This window comes from Siniperca chuatsi, linkage group LG3, assembly GCF_020085105.1.
Source record: "Siniperca chuatsi isolate FFG_IHB_CAS linkage group LG3, ASM2008510v1, whole genome shotgun sequence".
Classification (NCBI taxonomy): Eukaryota; Metazoa; Chordata; class Actinopteri; order Centrarchiformes; family Sinipercidae; genus Siniperca; species Siniperca chuatsi.
In genome coordinates, this window is record NC_058044.1 from 29,181,771 (window position 1) to 29,200,318 (window position 18,548).

Sequence of the window (18,548 nt, forward strand, 5' to 3'; positions counted from 1 at the left end):
ATTCTTTTTTTCTTGCAGAAATGTGTGGATGACACATCATCACCGATCAGCATCAGACTAAACTTCTTCCAAGTTGACAGTGAGAGAGCGAGTGCCGTCCTGAACGTGGACAGCAAAAGGCAGGCTGTTGCTGAGGTGTGTACAGTGCCTACAGCAGAAGGCAGTCTATGTCTGTATTCAGTATTTGTATCTTCAAAATCAGTGTGCCATTTACCAACAACAATCACTTTCTTTGTTCAGTCTGCATGGTCAACTATTTGACTTGCTCTGTTTTCAAGTGACCTGAATAGAACCTATAACTGTTTTACAGGTTCCCTTTCAGAACTGAACTTGAGATGGATTTCAAGTATGCACATCTGAGAAACAGCAAGAAAGAAGCGTGCATCAAGACAAGAACTGAAATTAATCAGCAAAACCATAATTGTATTTAAAAATGAAGTGAAAATAATGAGTATATTGCTATTCCACCGTACTGATCTAGGCAATTGTTTGTGTATTCCTACATATACAGTACAATACACGCTCCTGTCTCACATGTTGAGGCCACTCACTACTTACAACATATTCATGTCAACAAATTGTAATCATGTATAATCAGTGTATATCACTAACGTTCCAATATATATGCATATTTTGTGGTGTAGTGTTGATGAAATGTACTCATTTGCCATTGTCCAAGTTGTAACTTCTGTACTGTACAATAGATGGCATCAAAAGGACAATCTTTGAAATTGTGAGTGCTCTTTTTTCCTTTTAGTGCACTTTATAAACCAGCACACATCCTGATTTAAACCTAGATATTTTAGTTGTTGCCTGAAATATTTGTTTTCAATCGAACGGTAATGTCTGGGAAAATCTTCAAATTAAACTAATAAAATAATTTTTATGCACATTGAAAACAAAAACAAGTTGAACAATTCGCCATCAATTTGTGGTGCAACTGCAAAATTTAGAACACAATTCAGAAAGCAAGTTCATTTATGCAGCATCAGTGTAAAATATTTTCTGAAGATTTTCTAGGATACATAGATCAGTGTTTTGGGACATTATTTTTTTATACCAAAGAACAAAGACTTGTAAAATATATGTAAAACATTTTAATGTTCAATTAATTTCAAAAAATGTTGACAGTGCAGAAATGAAGTCACAGAAACTGCACAAAAAATGACAAATACAGAGAAGTCTGTAGGTTTGAAATATAAAACAAGATTTAAATATGTGCACCCTCATAATATGGGTACAATGGCTGACCACAAGGCAAGATTAATCAAGATTATCAGTGTTTTCACACAAGAGTAATTCCAAAGTTAATGTCCAAAGTGGAAAACAGTGGTGTCTAAAGTCTTAAAAAGGTCCTTGAGCGGTGTTGCTGCCACGTTCCCATTCACCCACTTTCCTTCCTCCGATGTGTGCTTCAGTCTTGGTCGGGTGTGATGCTGCATCAGCGGCACCACCGGTTTGAATGGCAAATTGTGTGTGCCAGAGTTTCTCACCTGAGATTCAGTCATTCCTGGACTGCTGAGAGTCGACCCACCTGTTGCCTCCAAGGAGATTTGATGAGTTTGAAGCATGAGCTGGTGTTCTGTTGAGTGTGCAACTGTTTTCTCAGTGGACTTTTTGTGGGAATCTTGAGTCTGAGGAGATTACAAACAATAAAAAGAAAACAGGAGAAAGAGGCAGAAAGTTATCAGTGGCCACAAACTAACCACAGAAAGGTAGGATACAACACAACTTGGACTATGGAGCTTGACAGTCTCATCCAGCCGATGGAAATTCCAAAAATCAACCTCAACAGCATCCAAAGTCTGTGTTTGAATTATACTGGCATATGAGGCTGATTGATTAAAAGAATTGAGAGCAGCAGATCTGCAGTTTTCTGGGAGGATGTTCCAGATATGTGGTGCATAAAAACTGAACTCCGCTTTTCCATGTTTAGTTTTGACTCTGGGGACAGAAAGCAGACCTGTCCTAGACGACCTGAGGGGTCTGGATGGTTCATAACATAGCAGAAGATCACAAATGTACTTTGGCCCTAAACCATTCAGTGCTTTATAAACCAACAGTAGTATTTTAAAAGCAATTATTTGACAGACAGGAAGCCAGTGTAAATACTTCAGAACTGGAGTGATGTGATCCAATTTCTCGGTCTTAGTGAGGACACCAGGAGTAGCATGCTGAATCGGCTGCAGCTGTCTGATCGATTTTTTTTCAAAGAGACCTCTATATGGTCTCTCTAAAAAAGACACTGTCTAAGTACAGTGGTGCTTTGAGCTAAATACTAACTTGGCTCACAGACCAGTTATCCTGATGCTGCGCTCATTGTTGCTGGAGACTTCAATCAGGCTAACCTTAAGAAGGTTAAGCCTGACTTCCATCAATATAGTGACAGTGCCACAAGAGGAATAAACACTCTGGATCACTGCTACATGCCATTCAAAAACGGCTACAGAGAGGAATCACTACCCGCATTCGGAAAGAGCGACCATCTGGCTGAGGTCAGAGTATATAAACAAACTACAACGCATGAGGTCAGGAAATGGTCAGGCAAATCAGAGGCCGCCCACCACCACTGACATCACCAATGACGTCAATGGATTTACTGAGTCTGTGATGGATTTAATTTGTAAAACAACAGAATCAACTGTACCCAAAACCACAGTTAAAACATTCCAAAACCAGAAACCATGGATTACCAGAACCATCCAGGATGCCATGAACACAGGCACTACAGCCTACAACTTAGGGCTGCAGTCTGGAAACATGGACAATTATAAAGCAGCAGCCTACAATGTAAGAAGAGCAGTAAAGAAGTCAAAAAGGGACTACAGGAAAAAAGTGGAACTACAATTCCAGGAGGGCAATCCCAGAAGCATGTGGCAAGGTCTAAGAACTATGACTAGCCCACCCCCCCTCCTTGTCAAGTGCTGATGCGTCTCTATCAAGTGAGCTAAACAACTTTTATGCTCGCTTTGAGGCCATCAGCAGCCAACAAGCAAAAACAAATGAAGCAGAGGTTAATGGATGGGTGGGTGCACCTTTCACACCTGTTACCCTTTCTGAGCATGACATCAGGAGGGCTTTCAAGCGTGTGAACACCAAGAAAGAAGCAGGACCAGACGGTATGAGTGGACTGGTCCACAAACTATTTGCTGACCAACTAGCGCCAGTGTTCACAATGATATTCAACCTGTCCCTGGCTCAGTCTGTCATACCCATGTGCTTAAAGAGGTCCACCATCATTCTTGTGCCAAAGAAAACAAGACCAGCCTGCCTGAATGACTACCGCCCAGTGACACTCACCTCTGTAGTGATGAAGTGCTTTGAACGGCTGGTCAAGGATTACATCTGCTCCCCACAACCCAGCACACTGGACCCACTACAGTTTGCCTACCATCCCAACCGATCAACGGAAGACGCCATAGCACACATCTTCCACACCACCCTCTCTCACCTGGACAAGAAAGGAAGCTATGTGAGATTGCTGTTCATTGACTACAGTTCAGAGTTTAACACCACAGTTTCCTCCAGACTCATCACAAAGCTCAAGAAGCTGGGATTAAACAACTCACTGTGCATGTGGATTCTTGACTTCCAGACAAGCAGACTCCAGGTGGTGAGGGTCGGTGGACACACCTCTTCCACCCTCATCCTATAACACTGGAGCACCCCAGGGCTACATTTTGAGCCCTCTGCTGTACTCCCTGTACACACACGACTGTGTAGCCATTTTCGACTCCAATATCATCAAGTTTGCGGATGACACAGCTGTGGTGGGCCTGATCACAGATAACAATGAAAAGGCCTACCTGAAGGAAGCACCTGACCCACTGGTATCAGGACAACAACCTACTCCTGAACGTCAGCAAGACTAAAGGAGCTGATAGTGGACTTTGGGAAGAAGCAGGGAAGGAACTACGTCCCCCTTAATATCAACGGGTCCTCGGTGGAGAAGGTGGACAGCTTCAAATACCCTGGTGTCCACATCACCGAGGGCCTGACCTGGGCGCTGCATACTGACTCAATGGTGAGAAAGGCAAGACAGAGACTGTTTCACCTCAGACACTTGAGGAAATTCCAGGTAACCCTTCAAATGCTAAGGAATTTATACTCCTGAGAGCGCCCTGACGGGTAACATCACTGCCTGGTAGGTGGTGCTCTAAGTGCCTAAAGGATATTTACACCAAGAAATGAAAGAATAAGGCTAGGCATTAAGGATCCCAACCACCTGGATAACACCCTTTTCTCCCTGCTGCGGTCGGGAAGAAGGTATCAGATACACCAGGCCAGCACTGAGGAAGGACCACTAGGATCCTAAATGAGGTCACTGCCTAAGACTGCCCCCCATCATACACATATATTTATTACTATTCCTATTCTATTTAAACTCCTTTTAATGCACAAATTGAAGGAACTGGAATAACATTTCACTATGATTGTACCTTATATGATTACATGTGACAAGTCAACATGATTGATTGATTTGTTAAAATTTTCCAACCGGCCACCGCCAGCCCAACTGGGTAAGCTTGCTGAATGAGAATCTGTTGCTGAGCAGCGGCTCTCACTCGTTCTTCAGAGGCAGACCATTGAATTAGCAAAATAAAAAGACAAAGGTCAAAGTAGAAGTGAAAATGTATTATCATTCCTTGGCAACAAGTTTCAAAATTGGTGAGGCACTTTGGGAACCATTGTATGTCTCATGGGTATAAAAAGTTGCCCTGTCCTTCTTACAGTAAAATGCCTACCTTGAGCTTCTTCTTTCGGCTACCCTTTTTTTTACCCTTTCGCTGTTGCTTCACAAAGACACACCCTGTGCTGCTTTTGTCCTGCTTTTCACTTTCTGAAATGCAATCAAAACAATAACAGATTATTGTTCAATTCTACCAGGATGACACAATTTTATACATGTATATGAATATAAATGTCTTTAACAGGAATGAATAAACAGAATGAACACCTGAAGGGACAATGATCTGAATACTGTCCTGGTGCTCTCCATCCTGTTGGTACGGGCTCAGGCACAGAAAGAGTGTCTTCAGAACTGAATTTGCAGTGGCTGCTACTGCAGATCCCACAAAATAAACAAAGGATTAATAACATATTTCAGTAGTGAAAATCAGCATTTCACACTAGTATTCAAGTGTGCAGCATGTCCTTACCTTTGTGGGATGAGATGTCAGGCAACGTCTGATAAGCATGGGTTGTAGATGGACTGTTACCACAAGGAGTTGGACTAGTAGACCTCTCACTCAGAGAATTGGACACAAGGCTACATACGGGATTCACCAGCTGCTTTGTAGGTTGATTTATATGCTCAGTTGAACTGTCTTCATTTCCTATTTCAGGATTAGGAAAGAAATTAGGGGATCTTGGCACATGAGAGATTTCTTTCACATCAGTTAGGGCCTGGTGGGGGAGAGGTGTCTCTAAATTAGAAGCTCTTTGTTTGGAGTCTGATAAATGAGATGTATTATCAACTGACTGGTTTGACTGTTGAGAACAAGAGGAAGTCCTTGAATAATCTGGTTGAGACTGCATGCATGGGAGAGGAGCAGCACTGAGAGGGGCAGCAAAAAGGCTGAGGACGGACCTGGCAGAGGTTTTGTCAGGTTCAAGCACAGTTTTAACATCAGTACTTCTGCAATCTGAAGACTGTGGAGCAGGACAGGAAGATTGAATTAAACCTTGAGGACAAGAGGAACTTGTTACAGAATCGTCTAAAGGCTGCAGAGTGTCAGCGATGGGGCTTGCAAAAAGGCTATGAAAGGGTCTTTTCACTGTCTTTTTACATCCAACTGCCAAATCACCACAATGTGCCATTTTCCTGCTGTAATCTGCTGTGGTTTCAGTTGAATAATGTTGTTTTGTGCCAAGTTTGTGGCCAGATTGTGTCTTTTTGGAGTGCAGGTGGATCTCAATGGGTTGACTGACAGAGTTTGTAAAATCACTTGTCTTAATGGAGCTGGTGGCAGGTTCAACAGGAACAATAGCTCTACCTTTAAATTCTGTGAAACCCGAAGAGGGACAAAAAGGCTTTATTGAGGTTTGTGAGTCAGATGTCAGAAGAGAGAGATGTGGCTTCAACTGTGTAGGATGTTTAGAAGATGTCTGACTAGGGGGCCTTGAACAGATGCTCTTACGCTTACTGAGTCCAAAAGGAAGAACACCATCACTTTTACAGTTTATAGAGCATGAAATATCAGTAGGCAGGTGCGTGCTTCCTTTCATATCTCCTTTGCTTTTGGAGGATGCAGACTTCTCTGCCACAGTGACAGGAGAATGCAACAATCCCAACTTGACTTCATGAGAACCTCTTTGAGCAGGTTTAAGGGATTCTGGCATATTCCCACCTTGTTTTATGTGATCCCCAGAGGACAGAGTAAGATTAGGGCAGGTCTTTGAAATCCAGCCGGTGTGCATTTGGAGGGATAACTGGCTCTTGAACATTTTTGTTGTTTGGGATTTGTTATTTTCATTTCTAGTATTTACCGAATACAAGACCTTCTCATTTTGGGTTTCTGAGTTTAGCAGAGGATCAGTGTTCTCTTCAAAGTAACTTTTGGGGGTATAGGATACAGTTTGTGCAGTAGGAGGGGTACATGTGTGCCCAACGGTAGAATTTCCCACTGATTTACAAGACCTGAGGACAGCATCTACAGAGTAGGGAACCTCGCTTTGGTATGCAGAGCCTGGTGTGCAATCAGAGGAAGAGAGAGGGGCAGATTCTTGACTTCCTGGAGTTGTGAAGAAACTAGGGAAAGGTTTGGATAGTTGAGGTCCAAGCACTGCTTCAACGGAATAACAAACTGGCTCCTCATGATTAAGGTTAGTTGACGGGGTGCCGTGAGGTTGGACAGCATTTGATGCATGTGATGGGACAGCTCCCTCCATGATATCAGCCAGTTCTTCAGTTTGACATAAGGCTTCCTCAGCATTTGTGTCTGTGCTTTTGTAAAAGTTAGGCCTGAAAAATTTAAACATCAGGTTAATCCCAAATGTCACTACTTGTATGGATGATTCATTATAAGATAAATTCCTATGCAAGAATTACACAGATATATTGACAGAATCACAATGATAGGTTTAAGTTTGTATGTGCTTACCTGAGAGGTTGTATAAGTATATCAGGGGTTGTATTTGCGTTTATAATTTCTGACTCATCTGTGTTCGCTGGCTGTCCTGATGACTCTTGTTCAGCTTTTTTTGCAAGTTCATAGAGGTCATTTTCCCGTTTTAGTGCCTGCAGTGAGAAGAAGCACATGCATTTTTCAGCACACAGCAATGCATATAAAACATCTTGAGAACATTTTCATGACTGGACTTTTACATACACACCTCATCCAACAGTTGGTTAGTGACGTCATTAAGTGGCTCATGTGAAAACCTGCAATCTGCCCCTTGAGAACATTTTCCTTTTCTATGGAAGAACTTGCAGGGGAAGGACTGTGCAGTTTAGTTTAAGGAAATATTAGATATTCAACAGCCTCCAGTTTCTAACAATTAGCAGTACAATACTCATCACTGCAATGAGTTTATGACAGAAAGATGTACAGATTATTGCTGTTGAACCAAAGGATATTGTGCATGTATGGGCAGCTCTCTCCTTTTGTGCAGAGTCCTTGGACATAAAATTTGCACACTTCTTTGACAAGATTGTTGTATCCCTGAATATGTTCCAGTTGGCAGTCGTCACCCTGCATACAGGAAAGGGAAGAAAGCAATGTTAGGACACTAGAGAGTGAATTATAACAGTGGTCAACAAAAGCTGAGGCCAGAATAATAATACATAATTCTATCCTACAAGTCACTTTGGCTTGTCAATTTTGGTGTCATATCACTTTTAAAAAATATATATTAATACACAAAATAAACATAACCTGCCTTGATGCACCTTCCCCAAATGAAATGTCGACAAAGTAACCGCCCATCCACCAACAAAGCATTCTGGTCCTTGAACTCCTGTGTCATGAACCTCGTACGTTTCACTTGGAAGTCCTAAGAGGAACGATGAGCATAACAAGAAGATTCACGTTAACGTTTTCATTAATACATGATTAATACATTTAAGTATTTCTTTTGCCCCCTGAATTACTTCTTAAGGAGCATTCTGAGCTTTTGTTAGGGGCAGTTATTTACTTACATTTTGTGGATTGATTTGTGTAAATTAGGAATGTCTCATTTCTGATGTTGCTATGGGGGACTGCCCTCAGTCAGTACACAAATCCTTTTTTTAATTTAGAAAATGTTTTGAATGCCTCTTCATGCAAGTGTCCTTTCATTCAGACTGCAGTAGATAACAGGCTGATGGTGGTTAATATCTATCCTGACTGGCCCAACCAAGGTTCTTGCTTACCTGCTTATCATTTTTATTTTTACTGCCCCATCCACTGTTTCTCGTAGGTCTAGTCTGATGGCTCCCACCTCTATTGGCAGGTCTGCATCTATCCTTCTGTTGATGCTGATTTTTCTGCCTCTCCGTCTCCTTTTTCTGCTGTTGTTGCTTGTTCACATTACGGTTATTTTTAGTTTTGCAATTCTGACCTTTGTGACACATGTTATTGTAGCCAGCTTTATTTCTGTGGTTATGTTTCACTTCTTTGGTGAAGCCATCACTTGCATGTTCGCTATCAGTGTTCTGCATATGGCAGTGTATGGCCTCGGAGTCATCGTCTTTGAAGGATGTAGCATTATAAGTTCTGGTTGTCTGGGCTTGGTAACATCGCTTCTGTGGAAAGAAAATACATAGACATTAAATTTCAAGGAAATGTTGATGTCACGTAATATTGTAAGATTTATCATAACCTTTGCAAGTCCATAAATAACAATTCATGTTGTGCAGACAAGCAGCACAAACCCCATAGAACTTCATTACACAGAGTTGCAGGTGGACCTAGATCAAATGAATGGAGTCTAATACAACATTCCTGCAATAAAAGTTATATTGTTCAGTTTTTGTTGAAACTCTTTTAGAGAGGTACAGATTAAACCTTATGGTAATTTGAAGGCTGTAATTTGTGGTGGTGTTGAACTGTAATGCACTGTGTTATACTAAGAGGTGTTTCTAAGTTGTGTGTAATATTAGACTATTTACATCATATTAATAGTAATTGATTCTATTTTCTTCATCTTCATTAATAGACTTCTGAAACATTGAGTTTATGATAGGATTTATTTTTCTTAAAAGGTTATGACGATATCTACAATTTAGACATGACACCTGGAATGCTTATTGTCCGATCTGCTTCCCCTATGCCCCATTTGAACTTCTCTTGTTGATAAAAATCACCATTTAAAATTGGCCATCTAATCTTTATTCTTTTTTCAATTTCACTCGATGGACCTTGACATATGTTGTTTGTCTCATTTTATCAATTATTGATGTTGCAATTGTCTCATGTATTTTAGATTGGGCTTTAGTATGTAGATGTGATTGTTTCATATTTTGAATCTGATGCCTGACAAAAATGTCCATGACCGAAGTGTTGTGTCTCTAATGAACTGCAGTGTCAGTGTGCAGGAAATCAACTCTTGTGCATTATTTCATTTTCCTATGCATCTGTCTACCAGGTGTGCATTAGAAAAGACTCAGTTTAACAAATAAAAAACTGAACACTACAAACTTCACAAGGGTATGGTTTATTGCAGGGTTATATTAAACTGTATTAGTATTAGCTATGTGTACCACAGAAACTGGAAACTGAGTGTATCTAAATGATGCAGAAACCTAAAGCTTTCCATCTGATGTCGTGGTGCAGCCAGAAAAATCTTTCACCAAATGTGACATGTGAGATAAATATTCAACAACGTTCCAGAACAAGGACACAAAGATTAAATATGTGATGTTAACTTTACGATGTAAAAACGTTAACATTATAGTTCAAGTTCAACTCACCTTTTTATAAGAGCCAGCCTGCTCACCCTGGGTTTTCCTCTTTCTGCCATTGCCTCTTTTACCATTATCAGTCTCGTTCCTATAAAAACAAAAAAAGAGTGAGTATGTAGATGAAGGCCATTTAAACAGAACTGGTCCTTCAAACACATCAAAGCTAATGGCTATCTATAGTTAAATACCTGTGTGTAAAGGCTGGTTTACCAGGACTCTTGACATCTTCTTCAACAACAGATAGTCTCGTGAACAGGTTTGCAAAAGCCATTTTATTTTGCTCGTCATTAGTTCATTGTTTCTCCCTGTGGAAAGAATAGCAGGCCACTCATAGCAGCGGAGGATGTGACCGATCAGTCTTAAGCTATTAACGTAAAAAACAAACTTAAAACAGCCACCTGCACGCGGGGGATGGTCGTGATAACAAACGCTGCCTCGAGCACATAAATAATGTACATAAATAGTGTTCTCCGGATATTATCTATCTATACCTGCTTTTCTGTTTAGGTATGAGGTGCCAAAATATATTCGAGTTTCGAGTCCAGTAAGTTGTGGTTTACGGCTCCGTTAGCTAGATACATCACTCCATCGTTTACCTCTTCTTCCGTGTTTGAGGCCAACGTCACCTCCGTGGGCTCTACCAAATATGGACGGGGGCGGATACCCATGGATGTATTATCAGAACTGGATACGGAATCCCAAAATGGCGCCCATTCATTCCAATGAGAATAGCTGAGTACGGTATCTCTGCACACTGAGACTTTGAGAGGGCGTGGTTACTTTCAATCATTTTTTTAATTTGGCCAATCAGAGGCTTACAATCCACTGTCAGTCAAAAACTAATTTCACCAATACGCCTGAACCAGTTGTCTATCATTTTTTAACTAAGCGAATCACTTCACAGTATTATAAGGCGTAAGTTTATTCCTGACACATCCCACTTTTTAACCATCGGTATGACAGAATATTTCAATGTATTGCAGATGAAGAATCTTGCATGTTTATTTGCAACAAATAAGAAAGTAACTTAGGCAGTGACCAACAGAAGTGGTACTAAATGAAGACATGTTTTTTTCCAAAATAAGGTCCCATGGGGGACACCGGAAGGGGAAGGATTTCGCCTCTCTATACAACGTTGGTGACAGGGTTTCGTTCATTCCTATGAGAGCAGCTCAGTGGTGAATGAAGCCAAAAAAGTTCAACTTCCCAACATAAAATTACCCGGATCTTCCTATAGCTTCCGTATTGTGCGGCCCCACAGGTGCAAGCGCACTAGCGTTTCCCTTAACGTTAAAGGCTAACTTCTGGTTTAGCTCTCCACTAACTTGAATGGGGATCAATTGATTTAATCCTTTCCAAGTGTTATTGGGCCGAATGGATCAAATTCTGATAGTGAAACGAGTCATTTCGCGAGGTGCCGTTAATTACGTCATTGCTGTCGCACAATTAAAACGTGCCAGATCAACATTGTCGTTTTTCTTTCTTTCACTTGGTTAATGACCATCGGTTGTACACTACTTTTCACAATGCATTCTGGGATGCTTTGAGTCCACTATATAGGGTATAATAATTCTCACTATATATTCGGACAGCACTACAAAATGGCGAACTCACTATATAATGGACTATATAGAGAGTAGTGAGTGATTCCGGACACACTGTGTCAAATTGGCTTCAAAGCACAGCACACTTCCTGGGAGCTTGTGGCCCGACCGTGGTCCGTCACGTGATGCTCAGGGGCCCAAAATGACTTTTTTCCATAGACTTATATTGTCAAAGAAGTGGCTATAAAATGGTGGATAAATTTTTTTGAGCATCACAACCCCCGCAAAATGACTCGTTTCACCATCAGAATTTGATCCTTTGGATCATGAGTGGTGTGCCAGTAGAAATCAGTTTATGCTGCTGGATTATGAGCAGTATGCCTGATTATATTATATACTGTATTTTGTGTCCGACTGATAATAATAAAATAAATAATACAACTTTATTTATAGAGCACTTATCAAAACAAAGTACAAAGTGCTTCACAACAAGATAAACAAAATACCACAGTGAATGATGACTATAAAGAAATAAAATACACAAAAGCAATAAAATAAACAGCCAGTCCAGGTAAAATCAGGATATGCTTTCTGATAAAAATGTGTTTTGAGAAGAGACTTAAAAGAAGACACTGACTCAGACAACCTCATTTCTTTGTGCAAGTTGTTCCAGAGCCTCGGGGCACTGATGGCAAAAGCTCTGTCCCCCTTAGTTTTCATCCTGGACTCAGGAACAGACAGAAGACCCCTGCCCGAAGATCTCAAACTACGTGAAGGTTCATAAGGGATTACAAGGTCTAAAATATAGTCTGGAGCCAGGCCATGGAGAGCCTTAAAAATAATAAACAAGATCTTAAAATCAATCCTAAAACAAACAGGGAGCCAATGTAAAGAGGCTAAAGCAGGTGTGATGTGGTCGTACCTCTTGGTCCTGGTTAACAGCCAAGCAGCTGAGTTCTGTACAGTCTGCAGTCGTTTCAAAGTTTTTTGATTAAGACAATTGAACAGGCTGTTACAATAACCAAGGCGTGAGGAGATAAAAGCATGCACAACAGTTTCTGCATCACTAAGATTTAAAATAGATCGTATTTTGGCAATGTTTCTGAGGTGATAAAAACATGATTGGACAAGTTTAGTGATATGTTGCTCAAAACATAAATTGCTATCAAACAGGACACCAAAATTTCTTGCAACCGGCTTGATATGTTGTGACAGGTTACCAGTAGATGGCAGTATTTGTTTAGTGATGTGTTGGGGCCCAATAACAAGGATTTTATTGCATTGAGCTTAAGAAAATTTATAGTCATCCAATTTTTTATGTCGGACAGGCAGTCCTGCAGAGAACTCAGCGTACTCAGGTCAGTGGGCTTGACTGGGAGGTACAGCTGAGTGTCATCCGCATAACAATGAAAAGAAATACCATGTCTGCGGATGACCTCACCCAAGGGAAGCATGTAGGAGGAGTACAGTATTGGTCCCAGAATTGAACCTTGAGGCACACCATAGTTGATATGGGTAAAGGATGACATGAAGTTATTAATGCTAACACTCAATTTTTTGACTTTGAGAAGGGCTGTCTCAGTGCTGTGGTGCTGACGAAAGCCAGATTGGAACTTTTCAAAGGTATTATTGTTTTCCACAGCAGCAAGAAGCTGCTTAGATACAAGTTTTTCGAGAATCTTCTAAATAAAAGGCAGTTTGGAGATTGGACGATAGTTATCCAGGAGGGTGGGATCAAGCCCAGGTTTTTTTAGGACTGGCTGGACACAAGCAGTTTTAAAGTAATCTGGGATGCAGCCAGTAGACAGTGAGCTGTTAAAAATAATTTGTAAAAGGGGCGCAATACAATCCATAAATTCCAATAAAAACCTAGTTGGGTTTTTGTCCAGAGGGCTGGAGGATACTCTCATAAGAGACATGATGTCTGTGAGTTCAGGCAGAGTAATAGCAGAAAAATTGCTCAAAGAATCCCTGAGCAGGTGATCCACATCTAAAAAGGCAGGATTGGGGGTGATATCAGATCTTATTAACTCCACCTTTCCAGCAAAGTGCAAAAGAAACTTTTCCCAATCAGCATCACAATCAGCAGGGGCACAAGGAGAGGCAGGGTTAACTAACTGATCCCAACTTGCTCTTAGTGGTAGAACAGGTCGTCCACCAATCGTAAGGTAATGTTATTAGTAATACCTGTGCTTTTCCCACTATGACAAGTCAATGTCATGTGCAATGTCTGCTGTGAAAAAGGCCAATAATATAACTTGGTAAATACATCCATGTACACAAATGTAAACGACTCAACCAACTTTTACTCACTTTAACAATGACTTTAAATTACATATTTAATTCCTTTCAGTGTAATAATTAAACAAAAATGCCAAGAAACTACATTGCCTCATATCTCAGCCACTGTTATTTTTAAGGGTATTTTCAATGTTATTTTATCTGTGCCTTGTGGTTCTGTAGCCTTTACTTGACTCTCTTACCTGTCTTTGACTCTCCACCTGTGTTAAGGGATTCTATTGTTATTCTTATTGTTTATTATTATTATATTATGAAATAAATGTATCTGGATGTTCTGTTTTGTCCCATGATTTGTCACATTATAATGGGGCAGAAAAGTTCCATAAGCACCCGAGACAAGCTCTATCCCCTCTGACCTAAATACACTTGTATGATGAAAATGAATGAATCAATCAATGAAACTTTCACACTGACACAAGCATGCACGCCAGCTAGCCTCAGAGAATCCAAATTTGGTCACGCTTTTGTGATAAGAAAAAGAAAAGAAAGGTCAGAAACATGCTTTTGAACGCCTACACACACACACACACACATACACACACACACTGAGGGAGTATTTAGATTCAGTTCTCATTGTGGTGACCCAATCATTTTATCACACTGACCAAACACCTTAATATTATGTGGTTATTCCTTAAAAAAAAATAGCTGTTATGACCTAGTTTGGAGGTTTCAGGAGCAAATGCTATCAGATGTGGGAGGTATCGTGTACAATTTGCACATGACTTTAATGACTTGAGAAACCAGGCAGCACGGCACAGAGGTGATGCTCTGTAATCTTAAAGCAAATCCACTCTATCCAGTTTGCTACTAGGTGTTACTGTCAAGAGAGATGAACTCTTAAATTAATAGGATTAAATTGTAATTGAATCACCTTGGCTGAACGGTGAACAAGCACACTCTCATCAATGAGCAAGAATGATAAAAGCTCAGACATGTCAAAAAGACGAGATAGAAGCTGGACTTTGTTCCTCCACATATGAGGCCGTCCCTGTGTCTGGCTCAAAGTTCAGGTCACACAGACAGTTTCAGTATTGCCTCTGTGAGCGTGTTTGTGTTTCCCCTGAGTCTCTGAACTCTAACTCTGTTCATACTGAGCTGTCTGAGCTACAGGATGACCCGTTGGGCCCTTCTTGCGGCCCTCTTGCTCCTGCTGGGCCTGTTCCTCCACAGCGCCGTCAGTCAAGAGGCTGAGGACCCAGCTACAACAGCACCACCACCACCACCACAAGGCCAGGCCTCTGATGGCACGCAGGAGGAGGACGAGAACAACGAGTGGGGACTAAACTCCCTCAGAGGTGGCTTTGAGTCAGTCGGCGGCTACTTTGACTCGATGCTGGAGTTCATGGGCGGACGTGATGGAGTGTGCCAATACCGCTGTCGATATGGTAAGTCAGTTACCATATTGATGTTCCACCACTGATATATCTTTTTGGTTAATTTTTTCCTCCAAAACATTTTAGAATTGAATCTTAACTGAAAGGAGGAAATGTATTACAGTTTCCCCTTAACACTGATTACATGCAAAAAGAGTTCCACAAGTGTAGGTTTTTTGGGAGGGTTTAGGTGTCCTGTGCTCCAGTTGATGCTGTTTTCACCCCGATAACAATAAAGTTCTTGGGGAAAACACAAAATACTTAATCTTTTTTGGAATATTCAATATCTATAGATATTCAATATCTATAGATATAGATCATAAATTTAAATGGTTATAGTCTGGAAATTGCCTGTATGGGACAACAAGGCAACAATTTAAACCCAATAACAATAATGCTCTGATACTTAACACATAGGACTTCTTCTTATACTTATTACCTTTGTTATCATCTGGAAGAGGGCCTGGAAATGGACTGTGACCCCAGCATGATAGGAGAGGTTTCATGCAGTGATGAATATGATGTGAATAGATATGAACCAAATAAGTAACCTTTGTTTATCTATGTGCAAACACGGATCTACTTTAAAACCCACATGGCTGTCAGAGTCCAACACATTTCCACTGGCCTGTTGTGAAACATGACCTACACCAGATATTTTGCTTTGCTTCCCCTCTCAGGTAAAGCTCCTCTTCCTCGTCCTGGCTACCAGATGCCAGAACCTGATGGATGTAGCTCTTACTTCTTTGGTCTTCCTGTTCCAGATGGGGTATGCGTCTTCTGTCTATTCAGGGCAAATTCATGTAGATTTATCTAACTTGGAAAATTGATACTGATATAAAAAGCTGAATCTACATTCCTAAAGGACTCTTCCTAAACACTCTTGACGAAGGTCCAGAGGGGCCGAAACGTTAATAAATAGTGTGCGGGATTCTTTCTTTTTTCTCATAAAGGACTGTACAAAAATGATTGGTGTGGGGAAGAGGGCCGAAACTTATGTTTGACATTTTAAAAAGCAGGACCCTCCCCAGAGTTATTAATATTTGCTTAGGACCCTCCCCTTAACTAAAAAAAAAAAAAAAACCTACAACACCCTCCGCCCTAATATCTCAACTTAGCCCTGCTTTCAAGCTGAACACGTTAATGGAACAATAATTTTTTCGTAGCCCAAATTACACATAAGAAGTGTAATTAACAATTGCCAAAATTATGGAAAACATAACAAACGGTGTGTCCTGTTTATCGAACATTCAAGCTGCCGTCTATTTTTGAACTAAGTGCTACTAAATGAACAGTTATTACCACTGACACTGAAGAAGCATACAGGGGCACGGAGGTTCTGAGCACTAATATTTTTGCTTCACCGATTAGCAGAACAGGTTGGGTTGTGCTGAAATAGTATTATATTTTAGGTTAACTCTATAGCATATATTTAACTTTACTGGAGGTGTGTTTTGATGCATAGTCAAGTTAAGGCGACTGTTGGCTTGTCAAATAATTGCCTGCTTCTTAGAAAGATAATGTTTAATCCCTACTAAATAGTAAGATCCATGTCTAATGTTTCTCAAAACTGACATTATGGTTTTACCAGCCTAAATTTGAAGTGTAAAATAAAGCCCCAATAATAACTTAATTTTTTTGGACGTAACTATTTTAAAGTAATTCTTCTAAATATCACGAGAAAAAGATGAAATAAAATAGAAATCTGGGGCTATAAAGACCCTGCCCCTGCTCTCCCACAACAATCAAACTACCCTCCCTTCAGCAAAAAGTAAATAACATATAACCCTCACCCTTTTCTGACCCCCCTTCAAATAATTTTCGAACAGTCCCTAAATGTCAGGAGAAGTCTACATTTGACGGAATAATGGAAGCAAAACTAACCACCTATGAACCCCCCACCCTTGCATACAAACACATTAATCACCTTTGTTGTGTGCCAGATGGACATGGGCATCCCTGCCATGACCAAGTGTTGCAATCAGCTGGATATGTGTTACGACACCTGCGGCTCCAACAAGTACCGCTGCGACTCCAAGTTCCGCTGGTGCCTCCACAGCATCTGTTCTGACCTCAAGAAGAGCCTTGGCTTTGTGTCAAAAGTTGAAGGTCGGTAACCTTTTAACCTTCATTTCATCTAGGGCAGGGTTACCGAGCCCATCCCCATTTTTCAGCATAATTCTGCCATAACTTCATCTTTAATAATTCAACAGCTGGAATAAAATTAGAACTGGTTTGGGAACACACTTTACTTGCATTCAATACTTGCTACTGTGGGCTTGGCCTGAGTTGACTTACACTGACCCAGTATGTGACAGCTGAAAACGATGTCACGATGACTAGTTGTGATACTTAGTCATTTTTTAAATTTCCCTCCTTGAAAAAAGCAGGTGGGATAGGAAAAGGTCACAGCTGGTCTGGGCAGAAGCCTGCTTCTCCATCACATTTTAAAAGTTATGAATGTGGGTTTAATGTAATGTATAAAACCCTTGTGAAGAGAGCCAAATGTCTCAAAAAATTAGGCTCATATTTTAAAAAAATGTTCCTGAGATCTCAATACAAAATATTAAAATGCTCAAGTCACGTACTGATAATTCAGTGTACTATGACATTAACTGAGTAAATCTCAGATTACAGGAAAATGTTGAACATTACCTTCTTTTGTACATACTGCTCTGTACCGACTGCCATTCCTGTTTCTGTTTCTGTCATTTTCTCTCCTCAGCATGTGAGACGGTAGCAGACACCTTGTTCAACACAGTGTGGACTCTGGGCTGCAGACCCTACATGAACAGCCAGAGAGCAGCGTGCTATTGTCAAGGAGAGGAGAAAGACGAACTTTAGATTAAAACATGAACCACTCTCCTATTTATAACAGTATCAACTAGAGCTAGTCTTTGCAACCCGAGCTATGGTGTTGCAAAGACTGCTGTGTGACTACTTGAGTAATTTATTTGGAAGCTCTTGTTCTGGTTTTGTTCAAAGTCACTATTTTACTTCGCAAAAACATTTGGACGTTATTTTTAAAAGTTTAACTGCACACTGTGTTGCAAGCCAAAACTCTATTGGTTTGTTTTAGAGGTGCATCAATGCTGTCTGTAGAGGTATTAGCACCAATGGCATATGATTTTGGAAAAGCAAAATTAACCGTAACTCCACCTTATAATGCATTGATAGCCTCTTGTGCTTCATACATTGAGTGTGTTATGTCATACTTAGTCTACTGTATGAATAAATATTATTGACACATATATGTATGTAATTATTTCATTTTATGGTATACTACTGACAGCATTCATTACCTTATTACCCAGTCCATTTATTAGAGTATTTGGTACAGATATCAGTTTAAAAAACATAATGTAATGCTTATTTATGGTACGAAAGAAAATTGGAATGAATGAAAAATTGAGAGAAAACTATGCTATTATTACCACCAGCGGA

The 18,548-nt window shown here is 40.4% G+C and overlaps 3 protein-coding genes across 9 annotated transcripts in view; 2 read left to right on the plus strand and 1 right to left on the minus strand.

The window, feature by feature from the left end:
- LOC122872830 (integrin alpha-L-like) overlaps nucleotides 1-722 on the plus strand; it is a 31,059-nt gene extending 30,337 nt beyond the window's left edge. For 2 of the 3 annotated variants that reach the window (XM_044188828.1, XM_044188827.1), the window contains 2 exons: nucleotides 19-135; nucleotides 311-722. In XM_044188828.1, the coding sequence (XP_044044763.1) occupies nucleotides 19-135; nucleotides 311-328 (135 nt within the window). In that variant the 3' untranslated portion in view covers nucleotides 329-722. The remainder of the gene's footprint in view (nucleotides 1-18; nucleotides 136-310) is intronic. The other variant, XR_006377313.1, reaches the window with a different exon arrangement.
- Nucleotides 723-1,082: 360 nt separating this feature from the next.
- Nucleotides 1,083-10,733, minus strand: LOC122872829 (zinc finger CCCH domain-containing protein 6-like). 5 transcript variants are annotated; one of them, XM_044188824.1, is made up of 12 exons: nucleotides 10,480-10,733; nucleotides 10,072-10,188; nucleotides 9,893-9,971; nucleotides 8,354-8,725; nucleotides 7,882-7,995; nucleotides 7,580-7,694; nucleotides 7,336-7,445; nucleotides 7,104-7,240; nucleotides 5,160-6,964; nucleotides 4,958-5,071; nucleotides 4,746-4,840; nucleotides 1,083-1,634 (listed from the first exon to the last, which is right to left on the minus strand). In XM_044188824.1, exons 2-12 carry the CDS (start codon nucleotides 10,152-10,154, stop codon nucleotides 1,308-1,310), a joined length of 3,351 nt encoding a protein of 1,116 aa, XP_044044759.1. In that variant the 5' UTR covers nucleotides 10,155-10,188; nucleotides 10,480-10,733; the 3' UTR covers nucleotides 1,083-1,307. The 5 variants fall into 5 exon arrangements, with proteins under 5 accessions (XP_044044759.1, XP_044044758.1, XP_044044757.1 ...); XM_044188823.1 differs by having other exon boundaries at nucleotides 10,375-10,733; XM_044188822.1 differs by having other exon boundaries at nucleotides 10,282-10,733.
- A 3,992-nt stretch (nucleotides 10,734-14,725) lies between these two features.
- LOC122872315 (group XIIB secretory phospholipase A2-like protein) lies at nucleotides 14,726-18,355 on the plus strand. Its single transcript, XM_044188398.1, has 4 exons — nucleotides 14,726-15,116; nucleotides 15,785-15,873; nucleotides 17,048-17,213; nucleotides 17,830-18,355. Exons 1-4 carry the CDS (start codon nucleotides 14,843-14,845, stop codon nucleotides 17,946-17,948), a joined length of 648 nt encoding a protein of 215 aa, XP_044044333.1. The 5' UTR covers nucleotides 14,726-14,842; the 3' UTR covers nucleotides 17,949-18,355.
- The last annotated feature ends 193 nt before the right edge of the window (nucleotides 18,356-18,548 follow it).

Coding starts and splice junctions, on each gene's coding strand:
- LOC122872829 (XM_044188824.1), bottom strand. CDS start 10,154: ATGGCTTTTGCAAACCTGTTCACGAGACTATCTGTTGTTGAAGAAGAT. Junction 7,996..8,353: donor AAAATAAAAATGATAAGCAG/GTAAGCAAGAAC, acceptor CGTTCCTCTTAG/GACTTCCAAGTGAAACGTAC. Junction 6,965..7,103: donor ATACTTATACAACCTCTCAG/GTAAGCACATAC, acceptor TAAATTTTTCAG/GCCTAACTTTTACAAAAGCA.
- LOC122872315 (XM_044188398.1), top strand. CDS start 14,843: ATGACCCGTTGGGCCCTTCTTGCGGCCCTCTTGCTCCTGCTGGGCCTG. Junction 15,874..17,047: donor GTCTTCCTGTTCCAGATGGG/GTATGCGTCTTC, acceptor GTTGTGTGCCAG/ATGGACATGGGCATCCCTGC. Junction 17,214..17,829: donor CTTTGTGTCAAAAGTTGAAG/GTCGGTAACCTT, acceptor TTCTCTCCTCAG/CATGTGAGACGGTAGCAGAC.